General features: G+C 40.8%; 1 protein-coding gene across 2 annotated transcripts; it reads right to left on the bottom strand.

Moving 5' to 3' along the window:
- Positions 1-1,894: 1,894 nt before the first annotated feature.
- plekha3 (pleckstrin homology domain containing, family A (phosphoinositide binding specific) member 3) lies at positions 1,895-22,928 on the bottom strand. Of its 2 annotated transcripts, XM_084155005.1 has the most exons (9): positions 22,573-22,909; positions 21,173-21,291; positions 16,785-16,901; positions 16,373-16,528; positions 10,178-10,323; positions 8,374-8,547; positions 4,371-4,414; positions 4,025-4,140; positions 1,895-3,625 (listed from the first exon to the last, which is right to left on the bottom strand). In XM_084155005.1, the coding sequence occupies exons 3-9, from the start codon at positions 16,804-16,806 to the stop codon at positions 3,486-3,488; spliced, it is 798 nt and encodes a 265-aa protein (XP_084011131.1). In that variant the 5' UTR covers positions 16,807-16,901; positions 21,173-21,291; positions 22,573-22,909; the 3' UTR covers positions 1,895-3,485. The 2 variants fall into 2 exon arrangements, with proteins under 2 accessions (XP_084011131.1, XP_084011130.1); XM_084155004.1 differs by lacking the exon at positions 21,173-21,291 and having other exon boundaries at positions 22,573-22,928.
- Between the last annotated feature and the right edge of the window lie 662 nt (positions 22,929-23,590).

Here is a 23,590-nt window from a genome sequence, read left to right as displayed (position 1 = left end):
ATCCTTCAACCACTCCCCTGTCAGGGGGGCAGAAAAGGAACCCAGACACCTGACTGGCATTGGCTCTGGCCTGCACATGATGCACAGCACTCTGGGTCAGGCCGGGATGCTGCAAGGCCTGCTGGTTCAGCTCGGGATCCGACACAACCTTCTGAGATGAGCCTGGACGGTCAACCTCCCTCAGGATCATCAGCGGGGTTTCTAGGGTTGACACACAGGATGGACTCCCAGAGGAATTTAGCCTTGCATCGGTCAGCAGTTCCAGCACGGTAAGAGACTTTGACTTTGGAACCAAGAGATGGAGCTGTAGCCGGGTTGTTACCATTGGAGACTTGAGCGGTAGGCTACTGTTACTAGAGACTGGGGTTCTCCTCAGAGTTGCATCCTGTGGTAACCTCAGAACCCAGATCCAAGAAAATGTATTTTCTGTCACAAGAGACTATTCCTATAGATTCCTGAAAAGTGGGGAGAGTATTTGGAGATTACAAACTAGGCCTAGTTGAATTTACACTACTTCTAAATAAACTGACATCTTAAACTTGAAAGGCTGTGAGAACTCTTTTTAGACATTTTAGAATGGCTTTCTGGGCCGGCTCCAGGCATAAGCGACAGAAGCGGTAAGTTAGAAATTTGGTTGTGCATTAGCAGTTTTTCTCTTGTTTTGTCAGTCACTGACAGTCACTCAACAGTGCCTTCAGAAAGTATTCACACCACATTTTGTTGTGCTACAGCCTGAATTTAAAAATTATTAAATTGCGATTTTTTTGTCACTGTCCTACACACAACCTACTGTACAATTCCTAAACTATCATTCATTGCATTAAAAGTAGGCCTAGTTCCATGTCAAAGGTGATGCTTTGACCTGCTTGCTTCCACTCTTAAAAGGATCACTTTACAAAAAAAATAATATTTGTCCACTGTTGATATGGTCCCAAAAATTGAGCATGTCAGCAGTAAAGTTTTTATGATAGACCATTTTCTGTAAAAAAGCAAAAAGTGGTGATGATGCTACATATAATATGCCATTTAGCAGACACTTTTATCCAAAGCGATTTACAGTCATGTGTGCATACATTTTTACATATGGGTGGTCCCAGGGATCGAACCCACTACCCTGGCGTTACAAGCGCCATGCTCTACCATTGAGCTACAGAGGACCACCATATTATTGTCAATGGAAGAATGGGCCACAGAGGTCATCCTCAGTGTGGGATCCTTACAGTCACTACACTGACATAGGGAGAATCTCAATTGCATTTCCTTGATTCATTGCATCCTCTTTCCTTGCCTCCTTTTCAAAACCCATTGGATGAGAATATCAGAAGGGAGGGACCTCTGACCTTCTCATCCAGTTGGGTTTGAAAAGGAGGCAAGGAGAGAGAATGCAAGGAATCAAGTAAATGCAATTGAAATTCTCATATAGTGACATTTAGTAAATTGGTCTCCTTTCACGGTGGCAGGTGCTTGCAACCCTGGGGGTCAGGTGCTTGAAATGGGTCATCAATATGTCAGCAGCACCACCTGCTGGCATAGATATGTGGCTGTGTCACTTCATTGTCAGTTCATTCTGAGAAGCTTTCAGTCTGAAACTGTTGGCATCTGAAATTCTTTCAGAGATAATGAATACATTGCATAATTCATCGTATTTCTTAAGATTAAAATGGGTTAGGCTATTTGTGACAGCCTTTCAGAATAGAGGGACAACTGTCCAATATGACAGGTTTCTGTCAGATACACCAAGGGGCCGATATTCATAAAACATATTAGACTAGTAGTACTGATCTAAAGTCGGCACCCTCCTACCCATATAATTGTATTCTTTATGATCTAAAAGGCAAAACTGATCCTAGATCAGCACTTCTACTCTGAAACATTATGAAGATGAGCCCTGCTTCTCATTGCAACAGATTTCCTAAGGACATTTACGTAGTGCTAAAGAATTGTGGAAAGTGCCAAAATTGCCATAACCCTCAAGATATAATCTGGCAGCATAGTTTAATTAGGAACTTTTATTCAACAATGTGTGTTATAAAGAGGCGATTATTTATGCATTGTTCAGTTAAAAATTTTTATCACCTGCAAGAGTATGAGGTTTACAGTATTTTTGCACTTTGCACAATTCTTTTGCACTACGAAAACGTTTCCCTTTGTCTTCTGTCAGACTAAACACAGTATTATGATACAATCAATTTGTGGAAATGATATACAAACAAGTGATTTCACTTCATTTTTAAGACCTATCTTTAAATTTCAAACATCAACATCATATCATACAGTCACAGAACTCCTTCCATGCCCAGAATCTCTGTTAAGGCATTAACTATTTTTTTGGTGGACGTCATTGGGCAAACATGATCACTTGAAAAAAGAACAATAGAAAGTGCCTTTCACAGCAATATAGTGATCACTGGGGGCATGCCAAGTTTAAAACATTGGGCGAGTTTGTTTTGCATCCCCCGGTGACTTGGTTGGGTGGAGATTTCACTTTAGGACCAATGGAAGGGTCTAAAATAGACAAACTCTGCCCACCCGGGGTCCCAGGCGATGCAAGCGAACTCGGCCCATTGATGAAAATGTCACCACATACACACATTTTGAATTGGTCCTTGGAACAGTTAGCAAACCTGACATTTAAGGGTTTCAGTTAAAGGCTAATGTGTTTCAAGCGCAATTTTTTACTCCATAGTGAATGAACAGTAACTTTGCATATTAAACAAACCAAACATATTATTCTACAATAATAACATAAAACTTCCTGGAATAGTACAAACATTCAAAAAGGACTTTGTTTTTATCCATAATTCTTAAAGTGCAAAGCAATGCTTCCACAGGAAATAATATAATACGTTTTGAAAATATCATTAATGCAATGCCAAGCAGTGACTGCATAGCAGTATGTGAGCAATAAAAGTTGGGGCGTGTTCATTAGGCACTGAAGGGAAGAAAACGACAAATGAGTCGTTCAATAAGAAACGCTCATTTTCTTTTTCAGTTTTAAAACTTTTTTCCATTGCGTGCCCTAATGAACACGACCCTGGTAACACCTCACATTACAGTAGCCTCATATCAGTCTAACTTCAGTGGAGTAACTGAAGTATCTGATTACATACAGCTCTGCAGAATTCACAACTATTTACGCTTTAGCCAAGTCATTATTAATTCTTCATAAAATATATACAGTACTATGCCTACAAGTTTGCACAGGCCTATTGACCAGACGGACCAGTTACTTGACAGTAGACTACCAATCTCAACTCCAAGGCCTGGATTCACAAAACACTTCTAAAGAAAAAATAAGCTTCTTAAGAAATTTTTTTAAAAAAGTCCATAATATTGTTCATAAGTGCAATTCCTCAAAAATATTCGTAAGAATTCATGATTTTCTTAGAACCTCTCAAATATATTCTTATGAAAGTTTGTGAATTCGGGCCCAGTCTCTCTTTATCTGAAGCCACTGTAATGTATTTGGTGAGTGACAGGACAGGTCAGATAGACAGGTCAGTCTCTGGAGTGTCTGTGTCTGACATGGCTCTGGGACTGGTAGGACTGATGGCACCACTCTCCTCAGGGATACTGTGGGAGGAGTCCCTGTTCACACTGGCATTGAGACACAGCACAGCAGCGCCTGTATGGATGAGACAAAATGGAGACCATGCTCATTTTCAGCAGGAGATAACAGGATAAAGTATTTTGAAACGGAGGTGCCATATCATACATGAACTTGACCAATTAGAACCCAAAGTGTTTTTGTACGTTGTGCCCTGGCCTACTAGATACCACCCATGACTAACATCTTATAAAAAGGGAATGTATGTGTGCAATAAAAATACTGAACTAACATAAATAACAAAATGCTAAAGAAATACACTCTGGTTTATGAATAAATAAATGAAAACATATGGAAGGTGTCTGGTATTTGAATTCACAAACTTTGAGTCTGAGGAGTGACATAATTTGGTAATTACTGTAATGGTTGAGGGGAGCAGTGTGTGTGTGTGTGTGTGTGTTTGTTCATATCCCTTACGGTCCATCTCATAAACACAGCTGTCACTGTGAGCCTCTGTGTCCGAACAAGTCCGTGTCCTCCTCTGGGTTGACCTTTGACCTGATAACACACCCTCCTTTGGCGGGAGGCCAGACCTGGAAATGACAAAGGCTTCACTTAGAAACACAGCTCCGGGATGAAGTTTCCCCTAGATACAGATCTAGGATCAGCTTCCCCAACCCTAACCGTTAGTGGGGGAAATATCAAACTGTCCCAAGATCAGCGTCTAAGGGCAAATTCACCCTACACCTAGAAGCACACGGGTAATGACAAGGACCTTTGTTTGTAGTAGAAACAGTGGAATGTTTTCTGCACGCAAGAATACCTGTCGAAATTGTACGTGCCCGGGTGATTTATGGACCACTTCATCTGCAAATGAAAAAAGGAAATGGACACCGTTAGTACCTGTGCCTATCACTGAATATCAAGGACTTTAAAATGACAAAATATGATTCCTACATTGAGCCTATTCACAGCAGCATAAAAGCTAACAACATCCACAATTGTGGTACATTCCAAAACCGGTGTCTAAAAAGTAAGTAACATAGGTAACTAAAACACTGTCTCTGTTCAAGTCTACAGAAGCCCTGAAGCCTGAGGCAAACAAGTTTAAAAAACATAGACTCTTGGAATTCTCTCATTAGAACGACTTAGTATCTCGTTCGAATTACTTAGTATCTCGTTTGTCATTAATTAATTTTGTCTAATTAGGTCTAATTTCTTATGCAGCTTTTCAGACCGTGTAATGGTTGCTGCAGCCATTTCAACCATTGATATGATTATTAATTGATAGTTATTTTATAGCCTAAAGCAGGGCTGCTTTTGAATGCCAGAGCATATATGTAGGCCGTGGAGCAGAGCTTAATTTGAGCAGATAAAAAAAATTGTGTCGGGCTTCTCTCCCGCTCCAATGTCACTATGGTACTGCTCAGCCAAACTCTGGGCATGCTCTGCCTAGCATTTTTCGTTTATTATTTAGCCTACCTCACCCACAGTAGCCTATATCTAGTTTATATTCTACTTTCTAACTATAGGAAATGTCGTTTCAATTTTGAAGGACTTCAAATGTATTAACAGATGTTTTAGGTAGTAATTTTTTTTCCTGGAATAGAAACACCATAATATAAATCAATTTAATTAAGCTAAAATATCAGAAATAAATTGTAAATAATAAAAGCCACTATGAGCTTCTTTTCATAAATAAAAGGTAATAATCTCAAACTGCCGTGGTCAAATGATTTGCGCACAGCAACAAGCATGAACAAGCATCACATGTGCACTGAGCATGGGAAATGTGCTCTACAAATGTCTTATAATTATTATAAAGACAGAAAAATCCACATGTAAAAGCTTAATTACATAAAGGAATATTAGTGAGAATATAGCCATAATATAGACAAGAGAAAGAAGAATGGAATATATTTGAAAAGTCTAAAATGGAAAAATACATTGAGATGAAGCCGCCACCGTATGTGGATGCTATTTCCAAAAAATCTATTACATTTAAGTCGGGACCGGCAGCAGGACAGTGTCACAAGGCTACATAGTCGTAGGGCTACACTTCTGGAGGGAATACACAGCCGTCCTTGATTGTGAGCTAAAATTAAATGTTGAATTAAATGTGTGCGACACAACAGGTAAACAACAGTTTTCCATCAATGTAGGGAGGTAACGTGATATCATAAGGAAATTGCTTAGACCGCATTTACCGGTAGGACTAGTTATCTTATGTGATCTGGCAGAGAAATAGCCTGTAAGTGATTTAACAGTAGCCTAAAGTAAAGTATCCATCACCAACTTTAGAGATAATAGGCTGGTTTATGCTGCGAACAACATGCTTTTATTAGCCTACCAGAATCACCTACAAAAATAGGTTTGTGATAGGCCTTTAATTGAATTTAATTGTTATAGCCTACAGTTTACAATAAGAGGAAAAAATACATTTAATCACTGAAATAAAATGAAGAAATAGTCAACTTTCATGACATTTCGTTTAATCTTTAAAGTGTTGGCTAATGGTTTACTGAAACAAGGAGGCTATCCGATTTTCAATAGCACCGATGACAATAACCTATTAACTTGATGATAAGGCAAAGCATAAAATATTGATTTGAAAGCATCCTTGAGAAGGAGCGCTTGAGAGGGAGAACCATGCGTAATGGATGGATTTGGCGGAAGTGTTGCAAAATAAATCCTCGCATTGCAGGGATCCACTTGATTTTTGAATGACTACCTCATCTATGTACCCCACACATACAATTATCTGTAAGGTCCCTCAGTCGAACAGTGAATTTCAAACACAGGCTCAACCACAAAGACCAGGGAGGTTTTACAATGCCTCGCAAAGAAGGGCACCTATTGGTAGATGGATAAATATAAAATAAAAAACAGACATTGAATATCCCTTTGAGCATGGTGAAGTTATTAATTACACTTTGGATGGTATATCAATACACCCAGTCACTACAAACATAAAGGCGTCCTTCCTAACTTAGTTGCCAGGGATTTCACCATAAGGCCAATGGTGACTTTAAAACAGTTACAGAGTTTAATGGCTGTGATAGGAGAAAACTGAGGATGGACCAACAACATTGTAGTTACTCCACAATACTAACCTAATTGACAGAGTGAAAATAAGGAAGCCTGTACAGATTTTTTTTCTTCTCCAAAACATGCATCCTGTTTTTTTTATTTTATTTTTTATTTTACCTTTATTTAACTAGGCAAGTCAGTTAAGAACAAATTATTATTTACAATGACGGCCTACAAGGCACTAAAGTAATAATGCAAAAAATGTGGCAAAGCAATTAACTTTTTTCCTGAATACAAAGTGTTATGTTTGGGGCAAATCCAATACAACACATTACTGAGTACCACTCTCCATATTTGCAAGCATACTGGTGGCTGCATCATGTTATGGGTATGCTTGTAATCATTAAGCACTGGGGAGTTTTTCAGGATAAAAAAGAAATGGAATGGAGCTAAGCACAGGCAAAATCCTAGAGGAAAACCTGGTTCAGTCTCCTTTCCACCAGACACTGGGAGATTAATCCAACTTTCAGCAGGACAATAACCTAAAACACAAGGCCAAATCTACACTGGAGTTGTTTACCAAGAAGGCAGTTTATGTTCATGAGTGGCCGAGTTACAGTTTTGACTTAAATCTGCTTGAGAATCTATGGCAAGACCTCAAAATGGTTGTCTAGCAATGATCAACAACCAATTTGACAGAGCTTGAAGAATTTAGAAAATAATAATGAGCAAATACTGCACAATCCAGGTGTGGAAAGCTCTTAGAGACTTACCCAGAAAGACTCACATCTGTAATTGCTCCCAAAGTTGATTCTAACATGTATTGACTCAGGGGGTTGAATACTTATCTAATCAAGATAAATTAGTGTTTTATTTACCAATCATTTTTACAAATGCTATAATTTTTCTTCCATTTTGACATTACAAAGTATTTAGTGTAGATCGTTTCCATTTTAATCCCACTTTGTAACACAACAAAATGTGGAAAAAGTCAAGGGGTGTAAATACTTTCTGAAGGCAATGTAATTAAACAGTATTTTAGCGACTGCAGATTACCATGGTGGAGCTGTTTTTACGCAATAATCTATGTTCTCTTTTGGTGATATCACAATTGTGCATGCCCTTGGTGACAGTGTGTTCGATTACAGGCAAAAGCTGGTTTGTAGTGAGTCTCTTATAGAATGTTTGATAATTCAGTTGCCTGAGTACTTCAGTTTTATAGACAGCATATTCTTGTACAGTAACAGCACCTCCCTTGTCCACTGGGTGGATGACTATAGATGTGTCATTCTGGAGATTTAAGGGCTTGTTTCTCAGAGCGGGTAAAGTTATTCCTAACATAGGGGTTATGAACTGTAACTCAGTAAAATCTTTGAAATTGTTGCATGTTGCATTCATATTTTGGTTTAGCATACATAGGGGTATGTATGGCTATGCTATGGATTAAGTCAAGCAAGGATGCAGCACATTGAAAAAGAGATAAGACATCTGGGTAGTGTTCATTAGGTATCAAATGGGAGAAAACGGTTTGAAACAGGGAGTGACAACCTGGAATTCTCCAATATGAAATGCTCATTTTGCAATCCGTTTTAAAACACTGTCTGTTGCATGCCCTAATGAACACACCCTTGTAATGAAGCTGTACGGAGAATGGTGAAGTTGCCCCTAGACGTTGATCACGGGTCAGTTTAGCATTTTCCCAACTAATAGGATTGGGGGAGGGGAATTGGATCCTAGATCTGTACCTAGGGGAAACTTCACCCCGGAGCTAGACAGTACGTTGAATACCATCCTACCCGGGCCATCTGTACTGGGGACGGAGAAACAGGGGACATCATCATGTCATCTGGAGGGTTCAACAGCACCATGTCTGTCTTGAACTTGGAGTTGGCCATCTTCATACATTCTTCCAGTGTTTTGATGAAGGTGTTACATGTGGCACTCAGTAAAGAGGAGGCTTCATTCAGAGTCTGGAGCAACAAAGAAAACACAAGGAGAGGCGAATCAGTCAACTACAATTGGAGATTGGGCACAGACAAAAATAAAGACCTAAATATACACAATATTAAGCCTAATATATTAGCTTGATACTACACTGACGTGTCTCAGACCTTCCTAGGTGGTGTGAAGAAACTGCTCTGTTTAAATTGGCGACACATTTGGTGACCGACCCTTTGACTTGGCTGTGCAGGTTATATTTTTTAATTGGACATACCAGTGCAAGTTGCACATTCTACCTGGTCACCTCAATCAACACTTCAAATGTTTTGGGTGGATAAAACCATGCTTTTGTCAAACAGTAAAGTGCATTATCCTCATGGTTCCTGTAATGAAAGTGCCCTGCCACTGTGCCTGTTTCGCTGGGGCCGGCTGATGAAATGAGTGAGTCTCTCACACCCTCTTCTCCCCCCTCGTGCACCCCCGAAAAAAGCATTAAAACATGTAAAACACAACATTGGAAGCAAGCTGTTGTCCATTCAAAAGAGAGGAGGGTCTCTGCTTTCTGTAGGTATACTTTTTATTTCTCAACTCTCAATATTTAGCTCAAAACACACTTTTTTACAATCAAGATATCTGATATGACTTTGAAATACGGAGCGCGCGAAATGCACATCGTCCATCGCGAGTGCACTAGGTCTCATTGGGTACGTTTTTTTAGGACATTTAATTTACTGTTAGATTAATACATGGCAACTAGCAGTAGGTGTTATATTTTGAGTTAGCAATCTAGCTAATGTGTTTGAAATTTTGTGAATTAGTACCAATTGAATTAGGCCTGTATGTCATATTAGTGAACATAAACATGAAGGCAAAACATTTTTATTCTGGAGTCCTATTTTGACAGTAAAACATAACAATAATAGCCTAATTATCAACCCCAAATTCATGACAATCACTGGATTATGTTGCATATCAAAAATATCTGCTTGGACATGTTATATGTAACAACTTATATATTGAACACTATATCAGTCTATTACACTTCTTAATAAAGCATTGTACATTGAAATTACTTTCTAAGATAATTTTTCTATTGCGTGACCCCTCAAAAAACAAATGTTGGGGTGCGACCAAATCGTGGGCTGAAAACTGAAAAAGTCACTGGCACCAGTGCCACCATGTGGAAATGTTAGTCTGGAGCCCTGATTTAACATAATTAACTTAATTTCTGTATCCATCAAAACAAAATGTATACATATTTTTGTTGTCTGTTTTTATTTTCCAACCCCAGACACACCAAACACGATGAGTGCCTTGCTCAAGGGCACAACTGCAGTACCAGCTTGCACCAGATATTTTCTCGCCAGCCCAGGGATTTGCACCGGCAACCCTCCAGATCTTGGCCTGTCGCTCTGATCTCGAGTACAGTGGCACTACCACCATTTAATTTGGGGTAGATGAAGAGTAAAATAACAAACACACCCACTCTGGTGATTTCTGACAGCCAACACTCGGGCTGCATCCCAATGGCACCCTATTCCACACAGTGCACTACTTTTGACCAGGGCCCATAGGTCTCTGGTCAAAAGAAGTGCAGTATGTAGGGAATAGGGTGCCATTTGGGACACAGCCTAGCTGAAACAATGCAGGTATAGTTACCTCCGAGCTGGAATTGAAGTGGTCTCCTTCCTGGTCCTCCTGGTCCACAGACTCCTTTATTGTGTGGACCTGCTGCATTAGCAAGTCACAGTAGAGACGCAGCTCAGACATCTTCGTTTTCAGAGATTCTGTCGTCTCTGTTATTTCTTCCAATCAAAAAAAATAGAACACTGTTATTTTAGTGATAGGCCGTTTAAGGTAAGGTACTGTAACTCTAACCTGGTCAGTGGTCCTAGATCTGTTGGTCCTCTTCCCTCTAGGATTTTTTTCAGCAGCAGTGGCATAGTTAGCGGTGGGGGGGGTCTTCCTGCGGGGGAGATGGGGTCTTTCTGGGACATACATCTATACATCTCCATACATTTTTTTTACAGTTGCGGCCACGATTGCGATATCCATAAAGGGGAAACACTGCTCTTGCCAACTTCATTGCTGTAATTTGGCATCACAATTCCATAAGGAGTACTCAGCAAGAGAGCATAAACAGACTGGCATCCAGGCTAAGGTAACACATGATCACTCATTTAAGGTTGTTTTTAGTCCGGTTCCCTTTTTTAGGGCAATGTGAACACAAAGCTCCCCAGGTTCGCTTGTCATTATTCCCGCACCACACACTAGACTACTGCAACACTGTTTCCCCTGCCATACCCCTCACATTGGTGCCACAAAAGAGAGATGATGATGTGAAGGTTCGTGGAAAAAAACGTGTGCCGTTTTGGATATTGATTAGCGATTGTCAAGGATGGAGAGAAATTCCCAAATATGTGTTGAGATTTGTACTGACACGATGTTCAGATTATTTGTTTGCAATATGTGATTTCTAGGTTAAGAGAGCTTCCTACGCTGTTTATTTGATTCTGGGGTTTGAATTGTGTGAGAAGACAACCTATTTGGTCAATATTCTAGCCCAAATGCCAGCAGATGGCGATATTGAGTTGTTGAAAACGACTCAATATCCAAAGACTCAATATCGCCATCTGCCAGCCTTTGGGCTAGTGAGATTCACAACACAGGGTACAAAATGAAGGTCCTCGCTACCTGGGAACCTTGGGATGTCCCAACTCTGACATTACCCCATTGAAGTTGACATTTAAAATGGTTAAGGTTAAGGGTAGGATTTAGGGTAGGGACCTCCCAAGGATCACAGATACCACTAACCTCAAAATCAATGCTAGCTGTTAAAGGGGCAGTAGCCTACATTGGGTGTAAAATGTTCAATGGTGAAGGTGCATAAATATGGCCCCCATGTACTTACCAAAGATGGCCCCCATGTACTTACAACAAACTCCTCATTTGCTGAGTTCGCCGTAATGTAAAGTGCTCTCCGTTACTATTTTTTTGTATTGGAATTAGTGCCTTCAGAAAGTATTCATAGGCCTTGACTTATTACACATTTTGTTGTGTTACAGCCTGAATTCAAAATGGATTAAATTGACTGTTTTTCCTCACCCATCTACACACCATACCCCATAATGACTAAGTGAAAACATGTTTGTTTTTTATGTATGCACATTTATTGAAAATTAAACACAGAAAAACTCATTTACATCAGTATTCACACCCCTGAGTTAATACTTTGTAGAAACACCTTTGGCAGCGATTACAGCTGTGAATCTTTCTGGGTAAGTCTCTAAGCGCTTTCCACACCTGGATTGTGCAACATTATTCTTTCAAATTTCTTCAAGCTCTGTCAAATTGGTTGTTGATCATTGTTAGACAACCATTTTCAGGTCTTGCCATAGATTTTCAAGAAGATTTAAGTCAAACTGTAACTCAGCCACATTCACTGTCTTCTTGGTAAACAACTCCAATGTAGATTTGGCCATGTGTTTTAAGTTATTGTCCTCCTGAAAGGTGAATTCATCTCCCAGTGTCTGGTGGAAAGCAGACTGAACCAGGTTTTCCTCTAGGATTTTGCTCCATTCTGTTTATTTTTTATCCTGAAAAACTCCCCAGTCATAAACGATTACAAGCATACACATAACATGATGCAGCCACCATTATGCTTGAAAATATGGAGAGTGGTACTCAGTAATGTGTTGTATTGGATTTGCCTCAAACATAACACTTTGCATTATTACTTTAGTGCCTTGTTGCAAACAGGATGCATGTTTTGGAGAAGAAAAAAATAAATATGTACAGGCTTCCTTCTTTTCACTCTGTCAATTAGGTTAGTATTGTGTAGTAACTACAATGTTGTTAATCCATCCTCAGTTTTCTCTTATGACAGCCATTAAACTCTGTTTTAAAGTCACCATTGGCCTCATGGTGAAATAAATCCCTGCACGGTTTCCTTCCTCTCCGGTAAAATTAATTAAAATTAATATGCCATTTAGCAGACGCATTTATCCAAAGCGACTTACAGTCATGTGTGCATAAATTTTTACGTATGGGTGGTCCCGGGGATCGAACACACTACCCTGGCGTTACAAGCGCCATGCTCTACCAATTGAGCTATAGAGGACCTAACTAAGTTAGGAAGGATGCCTGTATGTTTGTAGTGACTGGGTGTATTGATACACCATCCGAAGTGTAATTAATAACTTCACCATGCTCAAAGGGATATTCAATGTCAGTTTTTTATTTTGTAATCATCTACCAATCAGTGCCCTTCTTTGCAAGGCATTGGAAACCTCCCTGGTCTTTGTGGTTGAATCTTTGTTTGAAATTCACTGCTCAACTGAGGGACCTTACAGATAATTGTATGTGTGGGGTACAAAGATGAGGTAGTCATTAAAAAATAATGTTAAACACTTATTGCACACAGAGTGAGTTCATGCAACTTATGTGACTTTTTAAGCAATTATTCTACTCCTGAACTTATTTAGGCTTGCCATATCAAAGGGGTTGAATACTTATTGACTCAAGCCAATTTGTAAAAAATTTAAAAAACATAATTCCACTTTGACATTATGGGGTATTGTTTGTAGGCCAATGTCAAAAAAATCTAAATTCTATCCTTTTTAAATTCAGGTTTACCCAATAAATTACTGGGAGCTTGAGTGTGCGGCTCTCTTTATCTATTTTTATAGCCTACAAATTCAGGCAGTAACACAACAAAATGTGGAAAAGGTCAAGGGGTGTGAATACTTTCTGAAGGCACTGTACATGATCCCAATTCTAGTTCCAAGACAGCGGTAATTAGAAAAAAATGGAAAAGTAGATTGTGCTGATTTATAGGCACATTGAATGAACCATGTCGCGCCGTAGTTTAAAAAGTATTTGGATAGCGCCCAAACAAAGACATCATATCTGAATTCCTCCATCATTATGCACCTTTGCCATTACAGCATTATTTTATCTGCAGTATTCTTCTGCTATTTATTCTGTTACCAATAATATTTACATGCTAATATTATCTTCTAATTATAATTATTATGTCTAATCTTTTAACTAAATGCAATCTATCAGCTTCCAAAGTGTAAGTTTCAAGGAGGTGTTGTTGCCAATCCTCACAGCCTGTGGTCTGGCCGTCAGAAAGTCCATGATCCAGTTGCAGAGGGTGGTGTTCAGACCCAGGGCTCTGAGTTTGGTGTCGAGCTTGGAGGGAACAATAGTGTTGAATGCTGAACTGTAGTCAATGAACAGCATTCTCACATAGGTGTTTCTCTTGTCCAGATGTGTTACGGCCGTGTGAACAGTGATGAAAATGGCATCTTCCGTGGATCTGTTGGAGTGGTAGGAACATTGGAGAGGGTCCAGTGTGTCTGGCATGCTGGCCTTGATGTGAGCCATGACCAGCCTCTCGAAGCACTTCATGATGACAGAGGTGAGCGTGACGGGACGATAGTCATTTGGGCATGTCACCTTGTTTTTTTGGGGCACTGGGACCATGGTGGGCTTAAATCAGTTGGGGACTACAGTCTGGGACATGTTGAAGATGTCAGACAAGACGCCCGCCTGCTGGTCAGCACACACTCAGAGGACACGACCAGAGATGCCATCTGCGCCGACGGCTTTGTGAGTATTTTGAGAGTTTTCCTCACGTCAGCCTCGGAGAGCAAAAGCACATGGTCGTCCGGAGCAGCGAGTCTTCCTAGATGGCTCGATATTGTCTGTCTCGAAGCGAGCACAGAATTTGTACACCTCGTCTGGGAGGGAGGCGTCAGTGGGCACTGCACAGCTGGATTTGCTGTAGTAGTCTGTGATAGTCTGTAGTGCTTGCCACATGCGTTGCGAGTCTGAGTTGTCGAACATGAATTAATGTTTGAGTCTATTGTCTTTTTGCGTCCCTCGTACCTGTAAGTACATATATCTAGCTGTCCGATAACACGATCTGATGGAATTGCATGTCCTGCACTGTAAAAACTCAAAATGCACTGAGTGAATGTTTGAAAAAGATCCTGGTCCCTTTCTTAACATAGCAATGTGAATGCAAAGAGGACTCGGACCACAAAATACAGTACCAGTCAACAGTTTGGACACACCTACTCATTCAAGGGTTTTTCTTTATTTTTACTGTTTTCTACTTTTTAGAATAATAGTGAAGACATCAAAACTATGAAATAACACATATGGAATCATGTAGTAACCAAAAAAGTGTTAAACAAATCAAAATATATTGTATATTTGAGATTCTTCAAATAGCCCCCATTTGCTTTGATGACAGCTTTGCACAACCAGCTTCACCTGGAATGCTTTTCCAACAGACTTGAAGGAGTTCCCACATATGCTGAGCACTTGTTAGCTGGTTTTCCTTAACTCTGCAGTCCGACTCATCCCAAACCAATTGGGTTGAGGTCGGGGGATTGTGAAGGCCAGGTCATCTGATGCAGCACTCCATCACTATCCTTCTTGGTAAAATAGCCCTTACACAGCCTGGAGGTGTGTTGGGTCATTGTCCTGTTGAAAAACAAATGATAGTACCACTAAGCCCAAACCAGATGGGATGGCGTATCACTGCAGAATGTTGTGGTACCCATGCTGGTTAAGTGTGCCTTTAATTCTAAATAAATCAGAGACATTGTCACCAGCAAAGCACCCCCACACCTCCTCCTCCATGCTTTACGCTGGGAACTACACATGCGGAGATCATCCGTTCACCCATACCGCGTCTCACAAAGACACAGCGGTTGGAACCAAAAATCTCAAATTTGGACAAATTTCCACCTGTCTAATGTTCATTGCTCGTGTTTCTTGGCTCAAAGGTCTCTTCTAATTATTGGTGTCCTTTAGTAGTGGTTTCTTTGCAGGAATTTGACCATGAAGGCCTGATTCACACAGTCCCCTCTGAACAGTTGATGTTGAGATGTGTCTGTGACTTGAACTCCGTGAAACATTTATTTGGGCTGCAATTTCTGAGGCTGGTAACTCTAATGAACTTATCCTCTGCAGCAGAGGTAACTCTGGGTCTTCCATTCCTGTGGCGGTCTTCATGAGAGCCAGTTTCATCATAGCGCTTGATGGTTTCTGTGACTGCACTTGAAGAAACTTTCAAAGTTCTTGAAATTGTTCATATTGACTGACCTTCATGTCTTAAAGTAATGATGGACTGTCGTTTCCGTTTGCTTATTAGAGCTGTTCTTGCCATAATATGGACTTGGTATTTTACCAAATACTATCTTCTGTATACTCCCCCTACCTTGTCACAACACAACTGGTCAGCTCAAACGCATTAAGAAGGAAAGAAATTCCACAAATTAACTTTTCAGAATGCATTCCAGGTGACTACCTCATGAAGCTGGTTGAGAGAATGCCAAGAGTGTGCAAAGCTGTCATCAAGGCAAAGGGTGGCTATTTGAAGAATCTCAAATATAAAATATATTTTGATTTGTTTAACACTTTCTTGGTTATTACATGATTCCATATGTGTTATTTCATAGTTTTGATGTCTTCACTACTATTCTACAATGTAAAAATTAGTACAAATAAAGAAAAACCCTTGAATGAGTAGGTGTGTCCAAACTTTTGACTGGTAGTGTAGGTGAAGTGAACTGGAGTTGAGTCCTCATTCAAAGGCAAGGGCAGTGTGAATACAAAGAGAACTGAGTTATGTAGCTTTTTTTTTACGCCAAAGTTCACTTTAAAGAGGACTGAGATCGGTTATTTTAAAGAGGACAATATGTGAAAACACCCTAAAGGATAGGCCTATACAGTACATGTTCGATTAGGGCACTGAATGACAACGCATGTTAATGTGAGAGGGAGACAAGCACAGGGGAGGTAATGACGAATAAGAAATCACTGCTGGGTCAGTACCTTTTTCTTTCTTTGCCCTCGTGTCAGCAAGGCCAGCTTTGGAACTTCCAAGTGCCACAAGCCACTTCTGACGTTCGGCAGCATTGACAGCTTTGACGTAAAAATGCTGCTCTCCTGGTATGATCAGTTCCAGTCTGGTATTGTCAGTGGGGTGAACTAATGAAAAAGATGTCAACACAACCCTTCAGCACTACAGTACAAGAATCAACCATAAATCAAGATGCAATAGCAAATACTACCTGTACTGAGATTAGAGGGGTTTAACTGGGCAATCTGGGATTTAAACAACAATAAAGCAGAAACCCCACCAATGTTTTGGTAAACAGCTGAGGGATGGGAGTGGAGAAATGTAACCACTATCAAATTCATAGGGTGAGTGGCACAATATAGGCCTTTCAGAAACAAATCATACCTTTGATTTCACAGACGGACATCTTAATACTTCCTTTGCTTCCTTTGCAGACATCATCTTGAGAATCATAGTAGGAAATGATCCCATCGTCTAAAACAAACCAGCGCGGCTGCCACCCTGCAATCATTTCAGATTAGCCTGGTTAGTTCTTCTTGCGCTGACAACTTCTGTTTTACAGGGTAGCTAGCTAGCTATCTTCCCTGTGCAGACAACTGATGAATCAGCCTAGCTAGATATCAATACAACCAACCATTATTACCAAGAACACCTAGTCAAACACTCTCTTCCAGGTAGCCTAAACTCAACTCCACGATTTACGATGGAGTTGAGCGGCGACTAGTGTGAGAAGGGTGCAATTGCGACCTGCAATTTGGGGCATTTATGCATGTGTGCATTCTTGCATTTGCAGGAAACCCTCTTTATACTTCTATTGGTCCATTTTTAAGCAAGGACTCCGGTACACAGGCGGGAGGCAGGGGCGCTCCAGCACAGTAGGTAGCAATAATGCACCATTACGATGGATGCCAACTGCCGATAAACCCCACAGAAGAAGAGGCGGGGGCAACAACGGTAGCTGGCCATGGTAAACTGTGTCCTTCGCCCCCGCCTGTCGGACAATGTTTTCCTGCAGTTCTGTTAACGAGGGCGGGGGCAGATAGGTGCTAGATACAGTGAGGGAAAAAAGTATTTGATCCCCTGCTGATTTTATACGTTTGCCCACTGACAAAGACATGATCAGTCTATAATTTTAATGGTATGTTTATTTGAACAGTGAGAGACAGAATAACAACAACAACAAAAAAAAAATATAAATTGATTTGCATTTTAATGAGGGAAATAAGTATTTGACCCCTTAGCAAAACCCTTGTTGGCAATCACAGATGTCAGATGTTTCTTGTAGATGGCCACCAGGTTTGCACACATCTCAGGAGGGATTTTGTTCCACTCCTCTTTGCAGATCTTCTCCAAGTCATTAAGGTTTTGAGGCTGACGTTTGGCAACTCGAACCTTCAGCTCCCTCCACAGATTTTCTATGGGATTAAGGTCTGGAGACTGGCTTGGCCACTCCAGGACCTTAATGTGCTTCTTCTTGAGCCACTCCTTTGTTGCCTTGGCCGTGTGTTTTGTGTCATGCTGGAATACCCATCCACGACCCATTTTCAATGCCCTGGCTGAGGGAAGGAGGTTCTCACCCAAGATTTGACTGTACATGGCCCCGTCCATCGTCCCTTTGATGCGGTGAAGTTGTCCTGTCCCCTTAGCAGAAAAACATCCCCAAAGCATAATGTTTCCACCTCCATGTTTGACGGTGGGGATGGTGTTCTTGGGGTCATAGGCAGCATTCCTCCTCCTCCAAACAAGGCGAGTTGAGTTGATGCCAAAGAGCTCCATTTTAGTCTCATCTAACCACAACACTTTCACCCAGTTCTCCTCTGAATCATTCAGATGTTCATTGGCAAACTTCAGACGGGCCTATATATGTGCTTTCTTGAGCAGGGGGACCTTGCAGACGCTGCAGGATTTCAGTCCTTCACGGCGTAGTGTGTTACCAATTGTTTTCTTGGTGACTATGGTCCCAGCTGCCTTGAGATCATTGACAAGATCCTCCCGTGTAGTTCTGGGCTGATTCCTCACCGTTCTCATGATCATTGCAACTCCACAAGGTGAGATCTTGCATGGAGCCCCAGGCCGAGGGAGATTGACAATTATTTTGTGTTTCTTCCATTTGCGAATAATCGCACCAACTGTTGTCACCTTCTCACCAAGCTGCTTGGCGATGGTCTTGTAGCCCAGTCCAGCCTTGTGTAGGTCTACAATATTGTCCCTGACATCCTTGGAGAGCTCTTTGGTCTTGACCATGGTGGAGAGTTTGGAATCTGATTGATTGATTGCTTCTGTGGACAGGTGTCTATTATACAGGTAACAAGCTGAGTTTAGGAGCACTCCCTTTAAGAGTGTGCTCCTAATCTCATCTGATTGAGAGGGGGTCAAATACTTATTTCCCTAATTAAAATGCAAATCAATATAACATTTTTAACATGCGTTTTTCTGGATTTTTTTGTTGTTATTCTGTCTCTCACTGTTCAAATAAACCTACCATTAAAATTATAGACTGATCATTTCTTTGTCAGTGGGCAAACAAACAAAATCAGCAGGGGATCAAATACTTTTTTCCCTCACTGTAGCTAGTTAGCAAGCTAGGACTCCGGTACACAGCAAACAGGAGGCGGGATAGGTAGCTAGCTAGCACACCAGTTGACAGTGTCCTTCGCCCCCGCCTGTTGGGTAGTGTTTTCCAGCAGTTATGTTAATGACGGCGAGGGCAGGTGTTCAGCAAGCGGGAGCAAAGGACACTATACACTAGCTAGCTAGTGGGATAGGTGGCTAGCTAGCACACCGGTAGACAGTATCCCTCGACCCTACCTGGCAGGCACTGCTTTGACGCAGTTCTGTTAACGATGGCGAGGCCAGGTGTTTGGCAAGCCGGATCAAAGGACACCGTGTGCTAGCTAGTTAACTGGGTCAATCCTACAATGTGGTGCCTGTTCTGTTGCCAGGAAATATTTGTTCTTATTTTAAAATGTGATTCCAAATATACAGTTGAAGTCTGAAGTTTACATACACCTTAGCCAAATACATTTAAACTCAGTTTTTCACAATTCTTGACATTTAATCCTAGTAAAAATTCCCTGTCTTAGGTCAGTTAGGATCACCACTTTATTTTAAGAATGTGAAATGTCAGAATAATAGTAGAGAGAATGATTTCTTTCAGCTTTTATTTCTTTCATCACATTCCCAGTGGGTCAGAAGTTTACATACACTCAATTAGTATTTGGTAGCATTGCCTTTAAATTGTTTAACTTGGGTCAAACGTTTCGGGTAGCCTTCCACAAGCTTCCCACAATAAGTTGGGTGATTTTTGGCCCATTCCTCCTAACAGAGCTGGTGTAACTGAGTTAGGTTTGTAGGCCTCCTTGCTCGCATACGCTTTTTCAGTTTTGCCCACACATTTTCTATAGGATTGAGGTCAGGGCTTTGTGATGGCCACTCCAGTACCTTGACTATGTTGTCCTTAAGCCATTTTGCCACAACTTTGGAAGTATGCTTGGGGTCATTGTACATTTGGAAGACCCATTTGCAACCAAGCTTTAACTTCCTGACTGATGTCTTAAGATGTTGCTTCAATATATCCACATAATTTTCCTTCCTCATGATGCCATCTATTTTGTGAAGTGCACCAGTCTCTCCTGCAGCAAAGCACCCCCACAGCATGATGCTGCCACCCCCATGCTTCACGGTTGGGATGGTGTTCTTCGACTTGCAAGCAGCCCCCTTTTTCCTCCAAACATAACGATGGTCATTATGGCCAAACAGTTCTATTTTTGTTTAATCAGACCAGAGTACATTTCTCCAAAACGTACGTTCTTTGTCTCCATGTGCAGTTGCAAACCGTAGTCTGGCTTTTATATGGTGGTTTTGGAGCAGTGGCTTCTTCCTTGCTGAGCGGCCTTTCAGGTTATGTCGATATAATACGTATTTTACTGTGGATATAGATACTTTTGTACCGGTTTCCTCCAGTATCTTCACAAGGTCCTTTGCTGTTGTTCTGGGATTGATTTGCACTTTTCGCACCAAAGTACGTTCATCTCTAGGAGACAGAACGCGTCTCCTTCCTGAGCGGTATAATAATAATAATATAATATAATATAATATGTCATTTAGCAGACGCTTTTATCCAAAGCGACTTACAGTCATGCGTGCATACATTTTTTTATTTTTTTTTTGTGTATGGGTGGTCCCGGGGATCGAACCCACTACCTTAGCGTTACAAGCGCCGTGCTCTACCAGCTGAGCTACAGAGGACCACAATGGTATGACGGCTGCGTGGTCCCATGGTGTTTATACTTGCGTACTATTGTTTGTACAGATGAACGTGTTACATTCAGGCGTTTGGAAATTGCTCCCAAGGATGAACCAGACTTGTGGAGGTCTACCATTTTTTTCCTGAGGTCTTGGCTGATTTCTTTTGATTTTCCCATGATGTCAAGCAAAGAGGCACTGAGTTTGAAGGTAGACTTGAAATACATCCACAGGTATACCTCCAATTGAATCAAATGATGTCAATTTGCCTATCAGAAGCTTCTAAAGCCATGATAACATTTTCTGGAATTTTCCAAGCTGTTTAAAGGCACAGTCAACTTAGTGTATGTAAACTTCTGACCCACTGGAATTGTGATACAGTGAAATATAAGTGAAATAATTTGTCTGTAAACAATTGTTGGAAAACTTACTTGTGTCATGCATAAAGTAGATGTCATAACCGACTTGCAAAACTATAGTTTGTTAACAAGAAATTGGAGTTTGAATAAACTGATATTTACACTTACTTTACCAGTTGTACATGCTGTTGGTCCTTTTGGTGGTAGGAGGTGGAGATATCCACAGGAAAGCGTTGTTTACCCCACTTTTTGTGGCGTCGGTGGGTTCTGTCGCTTGTATTTTCAATCTGTTGATGCATTGCACGTGATGCTCAATGTGTAAACAATAGCCGAACATAACCGAATGTAGTCGACCGAAGCACATTTCCTCGCAATCAGCTGGAAGTGTTTGCCGTTCGGTTAGGTTCGGCCAAATCGTGTAAGTGTTTGTCACATGCGAAAAGCATCAGTATTGAAAATAAAAACGATAAACAGACCAGCATTGGCCTACTTAAGGTCGGCTGGATAACACTACACTGTGGATATTTTGTCTCACATTCCTATCTACAAAAGGACCAACCACACGGACAACTGGTAAAGTATGATTATATTCAGCATTCTGGCTTGTAGAGGTCGTCAGAGGAAACTTTCCTGATCCGAACGCTAATTTCTGCCCGACATAGAATTCAATGCAATTCAACGTCGGGTCTTCAGGCTAGGATCCACCCTGTTATTATTATGCAATAACTGTATGGGATTATGCACTTAAAATGGATCTAACAAATGAAAAATATATTTTTCCCTAAAGTTATGAGGTTCAAAAGCTACCGCCATGTAGGAATGACCCAGCTAGGAGGACTCCAGTACACAGCAGGCGGGGCAACACCAGTAGATAGCTAGGCCACCGGTATTCTTCACCCCCGAAAAACTCAGATAATACTTTTATTTCCCTTTTGACCACATTTTAATCACATAGACAATCAGGGAAAATCCAAAATATCAAAAGAGTCACAGAAGCATGAAGATAGCGTGCTCGAGACGGGCTGTTCATGCAGGAACCAATGGGACGCTCGGGGGATGGGTAGTTTCTGCAAATGCAGGCACGCCCACATGCAGGAACACCCCGAATTGCGGGCCGCAATCACACACAATTGACTAGTGTGGGCAGACTGGCACTCCAATGTAACATAAAATGAAGTTTTTATTTAAAAACTACTGATTTCAGCACCCAAAGAATAGTCCGCAATTACACACGACATTGGTAATTGAATGTGACAGTTGCGCTCCAGTCCGCCCACAACGCTAGTCACAGCTCAACTCCATCGTAAATCGTGGAGTTGAGTTTTGTCGGTTAGGGCAGAGTTAGCCAGCTTACATAAGTGTAGGTTGCATCTTATAAATTAGCTACCTTAGACATATCAAATTACACAGAAAGGGCTATGAAGGGCAGACAATCAGATGTAGGCTGTGTATTTGAGCTAACGTTAGCTTGCTGAAGCTACATTTAATGCCAGTATGACAGCTATGCTAACGAGAGTCAAGCTAGCTAGATAAACTATAGACCAAACACATTCAATGCATAACGTTACCTGTCATATAATTTGTCCACTTATAGAGAACTCCTTCCATAATGTGCTTGCAGAAATACCACACGACCCACTTGTCCCCCAAAATCTCGTCGCTACCTAATACTGATACCAAAGCTAGCAAGCCATTTAGCTTGCCAACTTCATGATGCAAGCTAGCTAAAACCAAACTAAAGATATATGTTAATCTCACAGTAGATAATGCCATGTGAATGACTATGCGTCAGACAACAACACAGGGTGAATTCCGTTCATTTTGTTATTGAACTAGCGTTGAATAGCCGATTGCCAGCTGATTGCTTTCTACCTAGCTAGCTACATTTGTAAACAAATGTTGCTTGCTAGACTGCTGGCGGCACAAAATCGCGTCACTTCCATTTTGAGCCTTCAAAATACAAGCTCTCGTTTGATTTAGATGCTTTCTTTACTAACACAACTTTACACTCAATAATTATCCTACATGGAATAGACAGAAATAGTAATTGCGTCTTTTTGTCTGCACTACGCCATGGTTCGTTGGACAAAGACTATGTGGAAAACGAACCGCGTATTATCTCATACAACAAAACGTATAAGATCTCCTAAACCTGTGTTAACCTCAGACCTTATTTTCGGCATTTATTCCAAAAACCCTATTCTTTCCCCATTAATTTTTCCCATAGGGTTTTAGGACTACAAACTGGCGAGCTCTATAATCGCTGTGATTTCATACCCCCTACTTTTGGTGAGATGAGGGAAGTGGGAAGGTAGGCCTGTAACTGGCAGGTCATCCAAGAAAGACGAGTAGGCGGCCAGTACATTGCAATAAAAACTATTTACCTTAGCTTCCCCTGTAAACTAAAGTGCATTTTAAAATTCCCAATAATATTTATCTATCCAGTTAATTTCTAACGCTTCGTTTCAACCTTCTGTACCTTCAACCAAACATCCAGGACTGCTCTTCAAGACTGGCTTGTACTACCAGAGATAGCGTTTTCGAGAAATTATATAATATACTGTATTTGGTGCTATTCAAAAATTT

The sequence above is a fragment of the Coregonus lavaretus genome (assembly GCF_964263955.1).
Source record: "Coregonus lavaretus genome assembly, chromosome: 38".
Taxonomy (NCBI): Eukaryota; Metazoa; Chordata; class Actinopteri; order Salmoniformes; family Salmonidae; genus Coregonus; species Coregonus lavaretus.
This window is presented reverse-complemented; position numbering and strand designations above follow the sequence as displayed.